An 18,153-nucleotide genomic window follows, 5' to 3' on the forward strand; every position below is an offset into this window, starting at 1 on the left:
AAAACAAAATCTAGTGAAGTTAAGATAACTTGAATTAAGAAAGTTTTATCATGATTTGAGTAAATTTCACTTCACAAGTAAAATTATCGACCAATGGAACAAGATTTTTTGTACTTAAAATATGAAAATACATCTTGCTACACTTAAAATGAGAAAAACAACAACTCTTTGCACTGAAAATTAGAAAAACAGCAACTCTTTACACTGAAAATAAGAAAAAATATCAACACTTTGCACTGAAAATAATAAAAAGAACAACTCTTTGCAATGAAAATAATAAAAAACAACTCTTTGCACTTAAAATTTGAAAAATATCAACTCTTTGTACTTAAAATAATAAAAAATAACAACTCTTTGCAATGAAAATAATAAAAAACAACTCTTTGCACTTAAAATTTGAAAAATATGAACACTTTCCACTAAAAATAAGAAAAAATATCAACTCTTTGGACTTAAAATAAAAATATCAACTCTTTGCGCTTAAAATAATAAAAAAAAACAACTCTTTGCACTGAAAATAAGAAAAACAACAAATTTAAAATCATTAAAACTCTTAAATTCTTCATCCTCGGTGTCACTTCTGAACAACTCGGCCTCGACCTCCAGAGGTAAACAGCGTCGCTTCCTCTTCTGTGTCGCTGTCGTCAGACTCAGCATCAGTTCCAGTTAGAATTATTCGGGTCTTTCTGAATCTCGACAGGATGGTTTCAGTGTCACTGAAGTCCAGACTTTGTCCATCATCCAGTGACTTCAGGAAAGTTTCATGGTGCATCCTCCCAGTGTCACAAGTTTCTGTCTCACTCCAAACTTTTTCTGCTGCTCGATTATCGTTTTCGGCTGCAGATTTCACGACTCGCAGCAGGACAGAGGCTCTTTCTGCAGGAGACATGTGCAGTAGAGTGAAGTGACAGTGGTACAGGAGGAACAGGAGCAGATACTCACACACAAGACTAGAGCCTCTCCACACTTCACTGAGAACATTTTAATAAAAAAGTCACAGGAAACACCCAAACCATGAAAAACTGCCAAAAAATATAGTAATTTGATGAGCTCCATTTAACGAGGGCCCATATTATGCTTTTTTTTTTTGGTGTTCTAATGTCGGTTCCTCGTCACAAACAGACCTGGAGTTGTGTTTTCTTTCATTTACACACGTTTAACGCACAAACTCCACCTTGTGATGTCATGCCTTGCTCTCTTTGTGTTTTCAAACTCCACACACTTTCACTAGAATCATTTGGATCATTTTTTCAGCCCTGGAATTGCCAAAATCTACTGAACTAAAAGTAAAAATAAGATGTGAAAACTACAGCTTCATGACATCACAAGGTGTTTAATCCATGTGTCTGTTGTCTTCATTATTTGTCTCCAAAACCAAAATGAAAAAAACAAATAATGATTTGTTTTTTTCGATTTTGTGTTTAAATGAAAAATGGGAAAAACAGATAATGACCCGTTTACGTGACTTAAACTGCGATGCCGGACTAAACCAGGACTGAACCAGGACTGAACCAGGACTAAACCAGGACTAAACCAGGACTAAACCAGGACTGAACCAGGACTGAACCGTTTTCAGTTCATCTGGTCCCAGCCTCAGTCCTGGTCCTGTTCCCGGTCTAAGTCCCGGTCTCTTTCTGGTCCCAGACTCAGTCCCGGTCTCTTTCTGGTCCCGGTCTTGGTCCCGGTCTCGGTCCCGGTCTCGGTTTCAGTCCTGGTCTCGATCCCGATCTTTTTCTTGTCATGGCCTGGTCCCTATCTGGTCCCAGACTCGGTCTCAGTCCCAGTCTTGGTCTGTTCCTGGTCCCAGTCCCAGTCTTGGTCTAGGTTCCGATCTCGGTCCTGGCCCGGTCTGGTCCCGGTCTGGCCCCAGACCAGTCCCGGTCTGGTCCCGGTTTCAGTCCCGGTCTCAATCACTGTCTGGTCCTGGTCTCAGTCCCAGTCTTGGTCCTGGTCTGGTCCTGGTCTCAGTCCCAGTCTTGGTCCCGAACCCGTTTTAGTCCTGGTTTGGGCGATTATCCATTTTTTCCATTTTTCATTCAATCAAAAACTGAAAAAACTAATCATTATCTGTTTTTTTTATTTTGGTTTTGGAGACAAATAATGAAGAAAACAGTTGTTTTTTTCATTTTCTTATTTTTGGTTTTATATTGAAAAACAAATGAACGACACATGGATTGTGGCTCTGAGCATTTTGAGTTTTGGAGATGTAAACAGACTAAAAATAAACAACTTAACACATCTCCAGGTTTGTTTTTGATGAGGAAAATGCTTTTGTAACATGAAGAGTCCATTTTGTGTCACGTCGAAGCTTCAGCGTTCAAATTGTGTCGTTTCTTGGACTTTGAATCTGAGCCGAAGCAGAACGTCCTCGTGGTTTGTTTTTGTTTTTAGACGCTCGGAGACACGGGGAGTTTAAAGTTCTCACCTCAGGCGTAGGAAACGTCTCGGGCTCCTGTTCAGATGTTCCCTGGGCCTGTTTGTTCTCATCAAAAACCCGTCGAACGAGGTGGAGCTCAAACGTGACTGTGCCGGTGCACACGCCGTCCTCGCCGCTCTGGGTTCTGCACAGGCCCGTGACGAAGCGCTTATTAAAATCGACCTAATTTGGAGTGTCCTCGAATGACTCCTGCAAAAAAAAAAAAAAAAAAAAAAAAGTTCAACTGGAAACTTTTTAAGACGGTTTAAAGCTCAAAATAAACGGCATTTAAAGAAGTTACAGATGCTTTTATGTGATGTTTTAATGTTGTTGCTTTGTCTGGAATGTCCCGCAGTGTGGCTTTAAACCTTTCTATCTCCATGGAGACCAAACCAGACCAGATCCCAGGTCAGATGTTTGGTTTTTCTCTGTATTTTTGAGCGATAAAACTACCCGTGATTGAAGAAGTGTAAGGTAGAGCGGTGTAAAGTCACACTGTGGAACATTTCAGATAGAGAAATGAGGTATCCATGGAAACAAGAAGGTAATGGACCCTCAACCAAAAAGTGACACAATGCAGCTTTTAAAGTGTTTATCTTGATGTGCGTAAACCAGGACTAAACCAGAATAAAACCAGGACTACATCAGGTCTAAACTAGGTCTAAACCAGGACTAAACCAGGTCTAAACCAGGACTAAACTAAGACTAAACCAGGCTAAACCAGGACTAAACTAAGACTAAACCAGGACTAAACTAAGACTAAACCAGGCCTAAACCAGGTAAACCAGACTAAAACAGACTAAACAGGTCTAAACCAGGACTAAACCAGAATAAAACCAGGACTACATCAGGTCTAAACCAGGACTAAACTAAGACTAAACCAGCCCTAAACCAGGTCTAAACCACGACTAAACCAGGTCTAAACCACGACTAAACCAGGACTAAAGCAGGACTAAATTAAGACTAAACCAGTCCTAAACCAGGTCTAAACCACGACTAAACCAGGACTAAAGCAGGACTAAATTAAGACTAAACCAGGACTAAACCAGGACTGAAACAGGACTAAACCTGGACCTAAACTAAGACTAAACCACGACTAAACCAGGTCTAAACCTGGACTACATCAGTGGACTACTTCCTGTTTGTAACGTAGCGTCGCGCAGGTTTCCTCCGTCTGTTTACGTCCAGGAATCCCGGACCGGTGGAGGATTTTTGTTTTCACGTTTTTAGGTTCGACGGAAGAAACCGGAAAACTTTTTACACCTGCACGGGAAGAACATCCGCACGAATCTGCTCGATCCCCCCGGGCCTGGGAACTGAACTTGTGACCCGGCGGCGGCTTGCGGGGCACTGGGATTAACTGGAGCGGCCTTACACTGGATCATAAAGTTGAAAACAGCTGGGATTAAATGTTCTTTTGAGCGCACAATGTGGAGGCTGAACCTGCAGAGTCCTGTTTGTGACTCACGCGTTTGGAATGAACGATCAGAGAGACGCTCGAACCCAACACCAGATTTACACGTGAGGTTAAGACGCTGCGGCGAGAGAATTAAAGCTCCGACGTTGCATAAACCCGACTCCGGAGAGATTTAAGACGTGTTAGAATCGTGTTACCTCATCGAGAAACAGACCTGGACTTGTGTTTTGTTTCATTCGCTCATGTTTGAAAAAGTCTTTATTATTCATCTGTGAACATCTTCAAAACTCAAAACGTTCTGTTCCGTTTTATAAAGTCACGTGGTGTGGTAGTATTCAAATTAAAACTTACATTTTGCCTTTTTGTTTTGTAAAAATTGGAAATTCCAGAGCTGAGTTGATCCAAGAAAACCAAATCTAAACTGGGACTGAATTAAAACTAAACCAGGACTAAACCGGATCTAAACCAGGACTACATCAGGTCTAAACATCAGGTCTAAACCAGGACTATATCGGGTCTAAACCAGGACTAACCTGGGATTAAACCAGGTCTCAACCAGGAATAAACCAGGTTTCAACCAGGTCTAAACCATGATTAGACCAGGATTATACCAGGACTACATCAGGTCTAAAATAAAACTAAACCAGGACTATATCGGGTCTAAACCAGGACTAACCTGGGATTAAACCAGGTCTAAATCAGCCCTACATCAGGTCTAAACCAGGACCACATCAGGACTACACCAGGTCTCAACCAGTTCTAAACTAAGACTAAACCAGGACTAAAATAAAACTAAACCAGGACTAGATCAGGTCTAAACTTTGTGTGTCGCGGTTTAGAATAATCTGGTCACTTGTGCTCCTGGTTCTTGTTCTTGTTGTTCTTGTTCTTGTTTTTGTTCTTGTTTTTGTTCTTGTTGTTGTTTTTGTTTTACAGTTCAGGTCGTAACATTTTATTGGTCAAACACATGGACTTGTTCTGGACTTCGGTCTGGACTCAACCCTTGCTCCAGATCGGGACTTGGACGTGGTCTGAGCGCCGGGCCTTTTTGTCGTTGGTGTAAAGAGCGGAGTGTTATCAGTGCGATTAGAGACCGGCTCCAAACCCTCTTTCCAAACACGCGCTGATAAAGTCCACTTGGCGGGTTTTTATGGGCCGATCTCGAGAGGCGTTCGCTGTTTGCTCTCGCGCTCGGAAAAAGGACGCTCCGGGCCCTCGAGCGTCGTTAAAGTCGGACACGCTCGGAGGAATGTGCGCAGTTATTTATGAGGCGGGAGCAAAGTCTGAGACCGAGACCGAAGACTCATCTGGAAATGTTCCATTTTTATTTTCCCTTTACGTAATTTAAAAAAAGAAGTGTGAGTTTTGGGATAAATTTGTGCATCTCGGTTAAAGCTGCACTGTGTAACTTTTTGTTTAAGGGTCCGTCACCTGCTTGTTTCCATGGATACGTCATTGCTCTGCCTGGAATGTTCCGTAGTGTGACTTTAAACAGATCTAATTTATATTTATTCAATTACAGCTCAAAAATACCTAAAAAAATATAATAATAAGATAAAATTCTGAGTGTGAGCGGCGTCGCCTCTCCACAGATCTGACCTGTAACGTGACCTGGTTTGGTCTCTGTGAAAATGGAAAGGTTTAAGACTAAACCAGGACTACACCAGGTCTAAACCAGGTCTAAACTAGGACTAAATTTGGACTACATCTGGTCTAAACCAGGACTAAACTAGGACTAAATCTGGACTACATCTGGTCTAAACTAGGACTAAAACCAGGACTACATCAGGTCTAAACCGGGGCTGAACTAAGACTAAACTAGGACTAAACCTGGATCACATCAGGACTAAACCTGGATCACATCAGGACTAAACCTGGATCACATCAGGACTAAACCTGGATCACATTAGGACTAAACCGGGACTAAACCGGTTACACACTGAACCTAAAACGGTAACAAGTCAATGTAGTAATGTTGTTTTTTTTTTTGTTTAGTTTAGTTTTTTTAAAATAGTCATTCATAATACATGGACTGAAACGCTCTGTTCCACCTCGTGATGTCACAAAGCTGTAGTTTTCCCGCTCCTTTTCCGTTTTTCTGTTTAGCAGAGATTCAGCACAAATTCTGGCACTGAATTGACCCAAATGATTCTCGTGAAGGTGTGTGGAGTTTAAAAACACAGCGGAGAAAAGAGCTCGGTGTAAAATCTGCAGCAAAATCCCAACTCCGAGTCCGTTTGTGACGAGAAAACGACATCATCGACGCGCGAACGGATCAGAAAACGGCATAACGCGAGCGACTTTAAACCGAATTTGGTCACGTGTTCCGAATGTTTTTGTTTGTAATACACGGATTAAATTCTTTGTCGGAGTTTTTCACGAGCCATAATGAGCGCGGGGCCATTTGTCTCTGTTCGAACGACAGGCTCGCACACTGAACCCGCGCCACATAAGTCAATATTAAATAACTGTAGGTGCTTCATTGTACGGGACAAAAGGCGGTGTCAGAGTGACGGATGAACTGTGCCGGGCTTCAATCTTTTCTCGTTTTGTTTTTGCAAAGACTCTGGACGGACCACATTCTCCTCGTGGCAAGTCAAAACACACGGGGACATTTATAGAACCGAGCACAATCAGATACACGGGAACTTTGTTTACAAGATTAAGTCCGGACTCTAAATAGAAATCACTCAAGCTGAAAACCACATTAAGGTTTTTAGTTTTCATTGTTTTTCACCTGGGAAAAGCGGCTGAATCTGTGTGTTGTTCATTTATTTGTTTATTTTTCAAAATAAAACCAAAAATAAGAAAATGGAAACAAACGACGATTTTCTTCATTATTTGTCTCCAAAACCAAAATGAAAAAACAGATAATGATTTGTTTTTTCAGTTTTCAACCCGGGACTGAACCGGGACTGAACCAGGACTAAACTGTCCTGGTCTCAGTCCTGGTCTCAGTCCCAGTCTTAGTACCGGTCTGGTCCCGGTCTCAGTCCTGATCACCCGGACCTGTTCGGATCCTCCCGGTTTAGTCCTGGTTCAGTCCTGCAGCTCAGTTTAAGTCACGTAAACAGGAAATGGTCATTATCCGTTTTTTTCCATTTTTCATTTAAACACAAAATTGAAAATTGGTTTTGGAGACAAATAATGAAGAAAATTGTTGTTTCTTCGTTTTCTTATTTTTGGTTTTATTTTGAAAAATGAATGAACGAATGGCACATGGATTCTGTTGGAGCCTGGTCTGTCCAAAGTATCTTGTATACATACATGCATTACTAACCTGATTCATCAGCCGGTCTCACTTCGTAGAAACCGTCTGACCTCGCAGCATTAGGATTCTTTCGCTCAACTGTAGGCGGGGACTTTTTTTTAATTAACCAATCGCTGCTGTTTGGTCGTGATGTATGTAATGCTCCAAATCCCGTAGGAAGAAGGACAATAATGTCTTTCCTCGTGATAAAATTCACCAAACATTCTCTTTGTTCCAACTTTAAATTCTCGATCTTGGGAATCGTCGCCAACACAGAATGTCTGGCTCTTCGCTGATTGGCTGGTGCCTGAACTCGCACTTCAGGAATTTTTGCGAACTGTATAGTGTATAGGCGAGTTTCAGCTGACGTCATTGTTATTAAAAGCCCGCGTTGCTGCTGGGAAATATTTTGGTCGGAGGCAAGAAACACGATAGTGGTCAAACACAGTGCGTAACCTCGAGTATTTCTCCCCGATAATGGTAAATTCCTGCTGCATTATCGGATGCACAAATAGAAGCACGGAAGAAGGAAAATGTCTTTTTCATATTCTGAGTGAAAAGAACCGCTAACGGTGAATTAAACAGCTTTCAAACATCCGCAGAGCAAATGTAGAAGATCCTAACAAACCGTGGACTCCAACAAGTTCAACAACACATCAAGACTCTTGGAGGTTTTCATCTTTTCTGCTGTGAATGGCCCAGGAGTTTCCACCAAGTCATTGTGGATGTCGCCCAAGTGAATATTTGTCCAGGTAGTTGGAGATTCTGACCAGAAATTTGGTTTGGTCCAGGCTCTGTCGGGGTTGAAAAGGGTGATTTGGCTCCGTCGATGCTTATGACCAATTTCTGGTCAAATGGTCTTGGGTCCTCTGCCGTTAGAGTGGATAAATAACTGGGATCAATACCCTTTACGTGCTTTCTCGCTCCGTCTGTCATGTTGAATTAGTGTTTATTGCCACCGACCAAAATAATTCCCAGCATGCAACGCACGCTTTTGTCAACAATGAAACTCGCCTATTCTGATTCCTGATCTAGTCGCTGGAGAGAAATGAACCAAACAGCAGCGATTGGTTAAATAAAAAAGTACCCACCTACCGTCAAGCGAACGAATCGTAATGATCACACGGTTTCTAAGAAGTGAAACCGTGTGATGAATCAGGCTAGACTAATAATAGAAAAAGAGTTACTCAAACATGTGTGAATGAAACGAAACACAACTCCAGGTCTGTTTTTGATGAGGAAACGACTTTAAAACACAACTTAAACCTCACAAGAGTCAATTCCGTGTAATATAAATAAAAGATCTTCAGGTTTCGTAACGTAAGAAATCGTTCTCAGAAACTGTTCCCTTTTGAACCTCTTTATGAAATCAACCAAAGTCAAAGAACTGAAGGAGACATTGTTCTAATTCAGAATGATTTATGTGCTGCTCTTTTTCTTTCAACGTTGGCGCCGATTTCCCGAAAGTGTAAAACGTTCTCCCGTCCCCGAGCGTTTGAAAGAGTTTGACGGATGAGCTCTGATCCGCGGCGCTCTGTTTGCGGTCTCCTCTGCGGCTGCGATCGGCCGTTGTTGTTTTGTTGAACTTCGGGGATAAAAGAGTCGGAGCTGAAGCGGGCAAACACAGCTGCCATCGCCGAGCGTTTCTTTATAAACTCACTCGCAGTCTTCACCGAGGAACTTGAAGAGAGGGAAATGGAGCGGACAAAAGGCACATCTTACGTTATTAACAGACCTGGAGTTGTGTTTTTGTTTCATTTGCACATGTTTAACTCACAAACCCTGCAAATTTAGGCTGAGTTCTGAGTCTCAAAGTGATAAAAACACTCCGTACAATATAAAAATCTAATCTTACAGAAATACTTAGAACATTAGATCCACTGTCTTCACAAGTAAACCATGACTATTAACTAAACACATGCTTTTCATACTTCACATACTTTTTATTTTGATACGATCATAAGTGATACATTTTGTGCTGCCTTTGTTGTGAGTTTGTTCGAGGGATGGGCATTCGATTACATTTTCTTAATCGATTGTCAGATTTAGCGATCGATTTTCAATTAATCATGAATGTTTTGATATTAAAATTATCATTATTATTATTATTACTGTTAGTAATCTGCATCAATAAACTCAACTTTACAACGTATAAACCGAGCCACACTGGTTTGTTAAAGTCTGATCCCGTCAGATGTCAGAAGTTCAGCAGGTCCGGGTCTGGTCAGCACTCGGATGGAGACTCTGGGAATTCCAAGGGCCACAGGAGGCACCAGTGTGTTGTTGTGTCCTTAGGCAAGACACTTCACCCTCATTGCCTTGTATGAAAGTGGTGTGTGTGTGTGTTTGTGTGTGTGAGTGATGGTGGTCGGAGGGACTGATGGCGCAGATTGGCAGCCTCACTCGTCTGTCCCAGGGCAGCTGTGGCTAGATAGATTTATTTATTGTCATTGTATGAAATACAATGAAACTTCGACAGAGCAGATCTGTAGCAGTAAAAATGAACAAATCTAGACACATCCTCACATCCGTACCAATAAAAAAACATTACACCAACTGAGTGTTGAGTGGATGAATAATAATCTGTAAAGCGCTTTGGGGATCTTGAAAGGTGCTATATAAATGCAATGATTAATTAAATAATTAAATTAATAAACCATAACGACTCTAGATCCACATCAGCCCGTTTGTCATTATAATGTGTTTAATTTAGCTTTGACGCATTTGTTTACGTTTTACAGAAACAAAACTTAAAACCACATGACTCATTTGCACAGCGGCCTACATTCAGTGTGTTGATTTTTAAAATTAACTTGATCAACAAAATTCTTAATGATCAGTTATGGATTAGTCGACTAATCAAGCTCATCCTTAGTTTGTACGACCATAAATGAAAACAAAAAAATCCTTACATTCTTTCATTCTCATTGTGGTTTATTTTGTACGATCATAAACGATAAACTTTTGTGCCTTCATCAACATCATTATTAGTTTGTACAACTATAAAACAGTACAATACAAAAAAAAAAGGAAAGAAAGAAATTGGGTTAAAATTATATTTAGTAGATATATTTAGTAGTAGTAAATATTTGTAAAGTTTCGTCATCAGTGTTCAGAAGCAACCACATCATTTTTGAATTTTTGAAACTGTGTCATGAACGGGGGCAAGTTTTTTCTTCTTCCTGTTCCTTTTCAAGATATGTGTGTGATTATTGTTTCTCTCATGGCACAAACTCGAAATAAAAACAAATCAACAATAGCTCACACCTTCTCTGGAATTATTTGGATCATTTCGACCCTGGAATTGCCAGTTTTTACTGAACTAAAAAAGGTCAAAAGTCACTGAAAACTACCGCTTCATGACATCACAAGAGGGAACAGAGCATTTTTAACTTTTGAGATGTAAACAGACGAATAACAAAGGATTAAACCCAACTCCAGGTCTGTTTTTGAGGAGATAACAACATTTCAACACGACTTAAAGCTCACAAGAGTCAATTTCAATATAACGTAAGGTGTAAAAACTCTGGCAACAACTTTATAATTTGATCAAAAGTTGGAAAAGTTGGTCAGAAGTGAAGTCCTCTGGTCGTGGATGGAGCGGCTCTGGTGTGAAGTGTTTCCTTTTCGCTGGTTGTTCTTTGGACCTGTCACGGTGATGGATGGTTCTGCAGGTTTATCTAATCAGGACGGAGCAGGTTCAGATAAAGAAAACCTGACTCTCCACACGGGGGTCCTGACGCGGCGTTAAACCAGGATCCAGCCTCTTTCACTAAAATGACGTTCAAGAAGATTCTACATACTCCGGGGTTTTGAGAAATTTGTGTTATTTTGTGTAGTGTATAGAAGATGATTATTTTTTTTTTTCAGATTTTGAATTTTAAATACAGCTGGATCTTTTGACTCTAAATAAAGATGTTTTATTTTTTTATTTTTTTTTGTGTGTGTGGAAATTTTAAGTGTATTTTTTTAATATGTATAAAAATGTCACCTTTAAATATTCAGCCCAAATACTTTGAAGTCCTCGAATCCGGAGTGTCGAATCCGGAGTGTCGAATCCGGAGTGTCGAATCCGGAGTGTCGAATCCGGAGTGTCGAATCCGGAGTGTCGAATCCGGAGTGTCGAATCCGGAGTGTCGAATCCGGAGTGTCGAATCCGGAGTGTCGAGTCCCAAGTGTCGAGTCCCAAGTGTCGAGTCCCGAGTGTTGAATTTCACAGCAAAGATCCAAGATGCCAAGGCAGAAGCATCGACCCTGTGTGAGTGAGGAGGACAGACAGACAGTTTTCTATTGGGCATTTACATCTGTGGGCGGTTAAAAGAGAAATTTAAATAATTTTCACTTAGAAAATGTACACTTAAAATGCCAACAACTGACATAAAAATAATTTAAAATAATTTAAACATGTTTTTTCAGAGTTAATACATTCAAAGTGAGAAGTTCAACACCATTTAAAATCTACTGTCTACTCCAGGGTTTTGAAAAATGTGTGTTTTTAAAGTTTGTAGTGCAGTTTTTTTGTTTTTTTTTGTTTTTCGTATTTAGTCCATACAAATTTGACAATGATCTAATGTGGGTTGGCCTGGTTTGTATTGGAATATGAGACGTCTGGGAACTCAGGTGCCACAGTGGGGCAGCAGCACTTTCTCGCTCAAACCTGTGAATACAATTGCTGTGTCCATGGGCAAGACACTTTAACCAGTGTGCCTCCAGTATCCGAGTACAAGAGCGGAGATTTGCCCAGAGTTGCAACCTGACGTGTTTTAAAGAACATTACCCATCTTATATTGTCATCAGAACAGACCTGGAGTTGCACTTTTGTTCATTCACACTTGTTTCATTTACGCATTAGTCGAAAATTGTCCTCTCTGAACTTTGCATTTTGCCTGTTTAGTTACGTCATAGATAAAACTCCAGACTTCTCCTGTGCAGTTTTTGAGTTCATAAAGTATCACAAACTCATTCTGTGGTCAGATTGTGTCCATTAAAACCCAAAGCATTCACAGAGATAAGGAATTCATTTGTTTACTTTGCCATTGTTTATTCCCGTCGCTGACAGCAGAGGGAGCTCTAATGCCTAAATACCTCATGGAAACTCAGCTGAAGTTTATAAAGTAAATTTTCCAAATCCAGATGTTTTTTTTTAAGTTAGAAAATGTGAAATACTTATCTCACGGTGACCAAAAGCATGTTTAAAAGAGAATGTCTCAACTGAGGTGTTATTGTTTGGTCTGGAATGCTCCACAGTGTGGCATTAAACCTTTCTATCTTCATGGAAAACAAACCAGACCAAGTTACAGGTCAGATCTGTGGAGAGACGACCCCGCTCACAGTCAGAATGTTGTTTTTCTACATATTTTTGAGCGATAAAACCACTTGGAATTGAATAAATGTAAAGTTGAGCTGTTTAATAATAATAAAAGCAAAGAACAATACAATAAGACTAAATATCGCTTGCAGAAGACACACAAAAACAGACAATGATGCAAATAATCCAATAAATAGAATAAAAATGAATAATAAATAGATAGAATAAATTGAATAAAATGAATAAGGAATAAAATCAAGCTAAAACCAGTTAAAACCGATAAAAATTAGTCTTTAAGAAGTGATTTAAAAGGCGAAATACTTTGGAACATTCTAGAGCAGAAGTGTCAAACTCAAATTCACAGAGGGACAAAATTTAAAACTAGGACTAAATCATGGGCCAAACTAAATATTTATTGAAAATTCTCAAGAACATCTGCATGTTTTCTCTTCTTTTGAGATATGTTGAACCTTTTTCTAATTTTAAATAAATGTTTAATAAAAGTTTTGGTTAAACATTGAATCCAGAATAACTATAATATAAAATAATAACAACATTTTAAATAAATAATGTCTCTATAGTCTATCTGTAGCTCTAAAACATATTTGATGAGAGAGTAATGGCATATCTGTGGAAACAAGCAGGTGATGAACCCCCAACCAAAAAGTTACACAGTGCACCTTTAAAATCACCCAGAGATTCCTATTTGTACTTTACTCTGATAATTATAAACCAATTAAATGTTCCACAAATGGATCCTCAGACTATTGACACCTCCGTCGTTCTGTTGCGTTCTATTGTTTTGGTGTTTTATTTTTAGCCTGTTTACTCAACGGCACAAGTTCAGATAACGCCGGTGGACATACCGATCCCGCCGTGCTGGGCTCTCGTTGAAGATTAGCTCACGATCGCTGGTGGTTTCTTTGTGCGTTTGGGTGGAGCTCTCGTGTTTACACTCACTCAGCTTTCATTTACCTCCACTGAGCACATATTGACTTTGGACTGAGCGCACGGCAAATACCTGTACGCAAACGCAGCCGTAGGTCCGCGTCGTGTGCGTTGTGTGCGTCGTGTGCGTTGTGTAAGATGAAATGTTTGTAATGTTTTGCCGTCTTAACGTAGATTATAAAGGGTTAGCTCCCCTGCGTTTGACCCATTCTCTGATCTCACTGTGATGTTGAAAATCTGTCTGGGCTTGTGTGGAGCAACAAGAATCCTGATTGTTTTTTGTTTTTTTTTAAGTAAATTTAAGTTGACCTGTGCCCCTTTTGGTCTCCGTACAAATGTACACTAAATATAAACCTTTAACTATCTTGATTTTGTTAGTCTGTGAGTCTATAATGTTTTTATATATATATATATATATATATATATATATATATATATATATATATATATATATATATATATATATATATATATATACTATAATTTCTTTTTTTTATGCAAAAATTGAAAAAATAAATAAAATTTATATGTCAGAAATTATTATTCAAATTCAAAACAGAAGCAGCCAAAATTAAGCAAATTCAAGGCATTTTAATCCAGGCAGGAGTTAACACAATACAATTTTCTTTTTTGTTTTTACACATTTGAATTTTTTAAAATAATTTCTCTCTGTTTTTTATATTTTTCTTTATTATTTATCTTGTGTTACTGTGTTGATAAATAAATAATCCGTCCATAAGTACTATTCCAGGACTAAACCAGGACTGAATCAGGTCTAAGCCAGGACTGAATCAGGACTAAACCAGGACTAAACCAGGACTAAACCAGGACTAAACCAGGACTAAACCAGGTCTAAACCAGGTCTAAAACAGGACTAAAACAGGACTGAACCAGGACTGAACCAGGTCCAAAATTGAAAGTTTTAGGAACAAACCTTTGGCGTCTAAAGGGTTAAAGCTCACAAGAGTTTATTTTGTGTCATATGGTATTTTCAAAAACAAGACTATAGAAGACTACATAAGTTTTAAAGCTCATGTATATTTGTACATTTGTATATTTGTGTATTTGTGCGAGGGTCTGACGTGTACTTCCCGTGTGTGTGTGCAGGTGAGAAGCCGTACCGCTGCACCTGGGAAAACTGCGACTGGCGCTTCGCCCGTTCAGACGAGCTGACGAGACACTACAGGAAACACACCGGAGCCAAACCCTTCAAATGTGTGGCCTGCAGCCGCTGCTTCTCCCGCTCCGACCACCTCGCCCTGCACATGAAGAGGCACCAGAACTAACGCGCCTAATGCTAAGCTAAGGCTAAAGCTAATGCTAAGGCTAACGCAAAGATTTCAGCAGCAGCACTCGAAACAAAGTCACACACTCACGACAACGTCCTCCCTGTGCTCCTGAGGTCAAAGGGCTCTACAAGCTCGATATAATTCATTCAAATTCTTCTTTGTACGTGTAGAATACTTTTATAAAATAGTTTGTGGCGTTTTTTTTATATTTATTATGCCAAAATTAGCATTAGCGTTAGCATTGAGACACAAACATCTCTTTTTCTAAACGCAGAAATGTCCTTAAGTGTTCTTTAAATATTTATTCTTTTTTTTTATGACTCGGAGATAAAACTGGACAGGAAGTAGTGACGCAAACATTTATGTCGATCCCGGTTTAAGGCGCTGTAATTCAGATTTTAAGATGAGCTCTGTAAACAAATTAACAACATTCAGTGTGTTTTGCTTGTGGACACAACAACAGTATGAACAGTTTTAATTGAGATCAAACTCTCTAACTTATTCATAACTCAATTTAGACTAAACCAGGACTAAACCAGGTCTAAAGAAATACTACTCCAGGACTAAACCAGGTCTAAAAAAGTACTACTCCAGGACTAAACTAGGATTAACGAGGTCTTGATAAGTACTACTCCAGGACTAAATCAGATCTAAACGAGGTCTAAATAAGTACTATTCCAGGTCTAAGCCGGGTCTAATTAAGCACTATTCCAGGACTATATCAGGTCTAAATAAGTACTGCTCCAGGACTAAACCGGATCTAAATAAGTACTACTCTAGGACTAAATTATGACTAAATAAGTACTACGCCTGGACTAAACCAGGTCTAAAAAAGTACTACGCCTTGACTAAACCAGGACTAAACCAGGTCTAAAGAAGTACTACTCCAGGACTAAACCAGGTCTAAATAAGTACTATTCCAGGACTAAACCAGGTCTAAACCAGGTCTAAATAAGTACTAATCCGGGACTAAACCGGGTCTAAACTTGGAGCTTGTCAGGCCTGATCCGACAGAGCACAGGGATGAATTGAAGCTTTCCCCCAAATCGGACCAATCGGCATGTTCATTTTTGTTCAGGAATTATCTGCCAACTCCACTGCTTCCGGGTCAAAGTTCAGCCTTGTAAATACTGTCGATACGTGTGCCTTTGTCTGTCTGAATTTTAATGAATGTAATGACATAAATACTTGACTTTTTGTATATTTTTGATTTGAAACTCAACACACTGCAAAAAATATATATATATAAGAAAATGCATAAGAATCAATATGAAATCTACATGGAAAATTTAAGTTGACCTGTGCCCCTTTTGGTCTCCGTACAAATATAATCCTTTAACTACCTTCATTTTTTTTTAGATTGAGTCTATAATGTTTTCTATATATTTTTATTTTTTCATTAAATGCAATAATGTAAAAAAAAATGTATGAAAGAAATCTTACTCCACCGACATTTTGCTCGAAGTAAAAATGTAAGAAATTTGATTAAAAGAAGAACTTATTTGTCAGAAATTATGATTCAAATTCAGAACGGAACTAGTCAAAACTAAGAAAGACAGTAATAACAATCCAAATTCAAGCCATTTTAATTGTCGCAGGAGTTTCCACAAAACTGTTTTCTTTTTTGTTTTTACACATTTGAATTTTTTTAAATAATTTCTCTTTCTTTGTTTTTTTTATTTGTTTTGTGTCGCTGTGTCGATAAACCAATATCCGGCTATAAGTGCTACTCCAGGACTAAACCAGGACTTAACCAGGTCTAAATAAGTACTACTCCAGGAGTAAACCAGGACTAAACCAGGTCTTTTGTCGGAGTTACCACAAATATAATTTTCTTTTTTGTTTTTACACATTAGAATTTAAAAAAAAAATAATTTCTCAGTTTTTTTACATTTATTTGTATTGTGTTTTTATTATTATTATTATGACTTAATTTTTTATTATTATCTTTATTTTATTTAATTTTTTTATTTGTTTTATTATTTTTTTTGTTTCCATATTTTTTTTGTACTGTATGTTTTGTTGTTTTTTTTCCCCATACAATCCGCTGTGACGAAATTCCTGCGTGAACCTGGAAAACTTGATGGTATCCCAACAACAACAATAGAAATTCCAGGCTTCACTCTCTCCATTATTTGCTTGTGTTTACTCCCGTTGCCGCAGCGACGATGTGCAGAACGGAGGGTGCGTCTCGGAGTTACGAAACCGCGCCGTTTGTTTAAAGTGCTCTGACGTTAACGTGACTTAAGACGCATTTTTACCCCGCCCACCTAAATCTCAACCGTCAGAACGCAAAGAAAAACTCCAACAAGTGACTTTTTTTTTTTTTTTATTATTTCCAGAGTAAAATGTTTAAATTGTCTTTCCAGTTTGGTTTGAGTTCGTCTGACTTGACATTTCTGACATGTTTGGATGTAATTTCAAAATAAAGCAAAATTATGACGTGGAGTAGAAAAATTGCACTAATAAGAAGTCTACCAAAGTTTAAAAAAAAAAAAAAAAATGATAATAATCAATAATAAGAATAAGAATAAAAATTGGAAAATATAGAATTGATTCGGAAAAATACTTTAAAAATGTAAACAAATTTAAACAGTTTTGTTTTTTGTTTTTTTTAATCAATGAAGTACGGAAGCCTTGAGCAGCAAGTGGGGGAAAAAAAAAAAAAAAAACGCACGTCATTTGGGCTCTATTTTATTTTATTTTTTTTTGCACAAACAACTCAGAAAAAAAAATGTCTTTTTTTTTCTTTACAGCAATACCTAAAAAAAATAAATAAAGTTTAGATTTTTTTTTTTACTGTTGATGTGGCTGAAAAAAATGAGGCAAGTCATTAGGGCTCTATTTACTAAGATTTTTTTTTTTTTTTTTTTTTTTTTTTTGCACTTCTTTACAGCAACAGCAAAAAAAAACAAAAAACTTTTTTTTTTTTTTTTATTTGATGTGGCTTTAAATAAAAAAAGAGGCACGTCAGATTCTTTTTTTTTTTTTTTTTTGAGATGTTAAGTATATAAAAAAATATAAAGAAAAATAATCTTGTCTTTTTTCTTCACAGCAACAGCTAATATTTCTTTTATTTTTATTTTTTACTGTTGACGTGGCTGAAAAAAAAAAGTGTTAGAGAAAATACAGTCCAAATGACATGCTTTTTTTTTTTTTTTTTTGCTTGCCGCTCAGGGCTTCCGTAATGAAGTAAACAAAAACTTAAACGTATTTATTTCTCTCTTCAATACAGAGCACTTCAATGTAAAGGTTCCGTACTTTGCCAAATTGACTTCTGAGACCATTTTGTGTAATTTAGAACCTTTAATCTCGACTAGAAAAAAAAAAAAAGTAAAACTGTAAGCTTTTAAATCATGAAAACTGCCCTGTTGAGTTGATTTTTGAGTCTTTGTGGATTAAGTTCTCTGTCCTTTTTGTAAATACATGGCATTTATTCAAAGAAGAGACGTGTAAATATTTGTCTGGTTTATGTTTTATTTTAATATTAATATTTCTGTTTTTAATAATGGGATTTCAAATGAT

The 18,153-nt window shown here is 38.2% G+C and overlaps 1 protein-coding gene across 1 annotated transcript in view; it reads left to right on the top strand.

The window, feature by feature from the left end:
* The window catches only part of klf5l (Kruppel-like factor 5 like), a 53,709-nt gene extending 37,267 nt beyond the window's left edge, over positions 1–16,442 (top strand). Inside the window, exon 5 of the mRNA XM_020941073.2 lies at positions 14,447–16,442. Coding sequence (XP_020796732.1) covers positions 14,447–14,625 — 179 coding nt within the window. The 3' untranslated portion in view covers positions 14,626–16,442. The remainder of the gene's footprint in view (positions 1–14,446) is intronic.
* Positions 16,443–18,153: the final 1,711 nt, after the last annotated feature.

Source organism: Boleophthalmus pectinirostris, unplaced genomic scaffold, assembly GCF_026225935.1.
Source record: "Boleophthalmus pectinirostris isolate CB_2022bp ecotype Guang Dong unplaced genomic scaffold, ASM2622593v1 HiC_scaffold_12, whole genome shotgun sequence".
Lineage (NCBI taxonomy): Eukaryota > Metazoa > Chordata > Actinopteri > Gobiiformes > Gobiidae > Boleophthalmus > Boleophthalmus pectinirostris.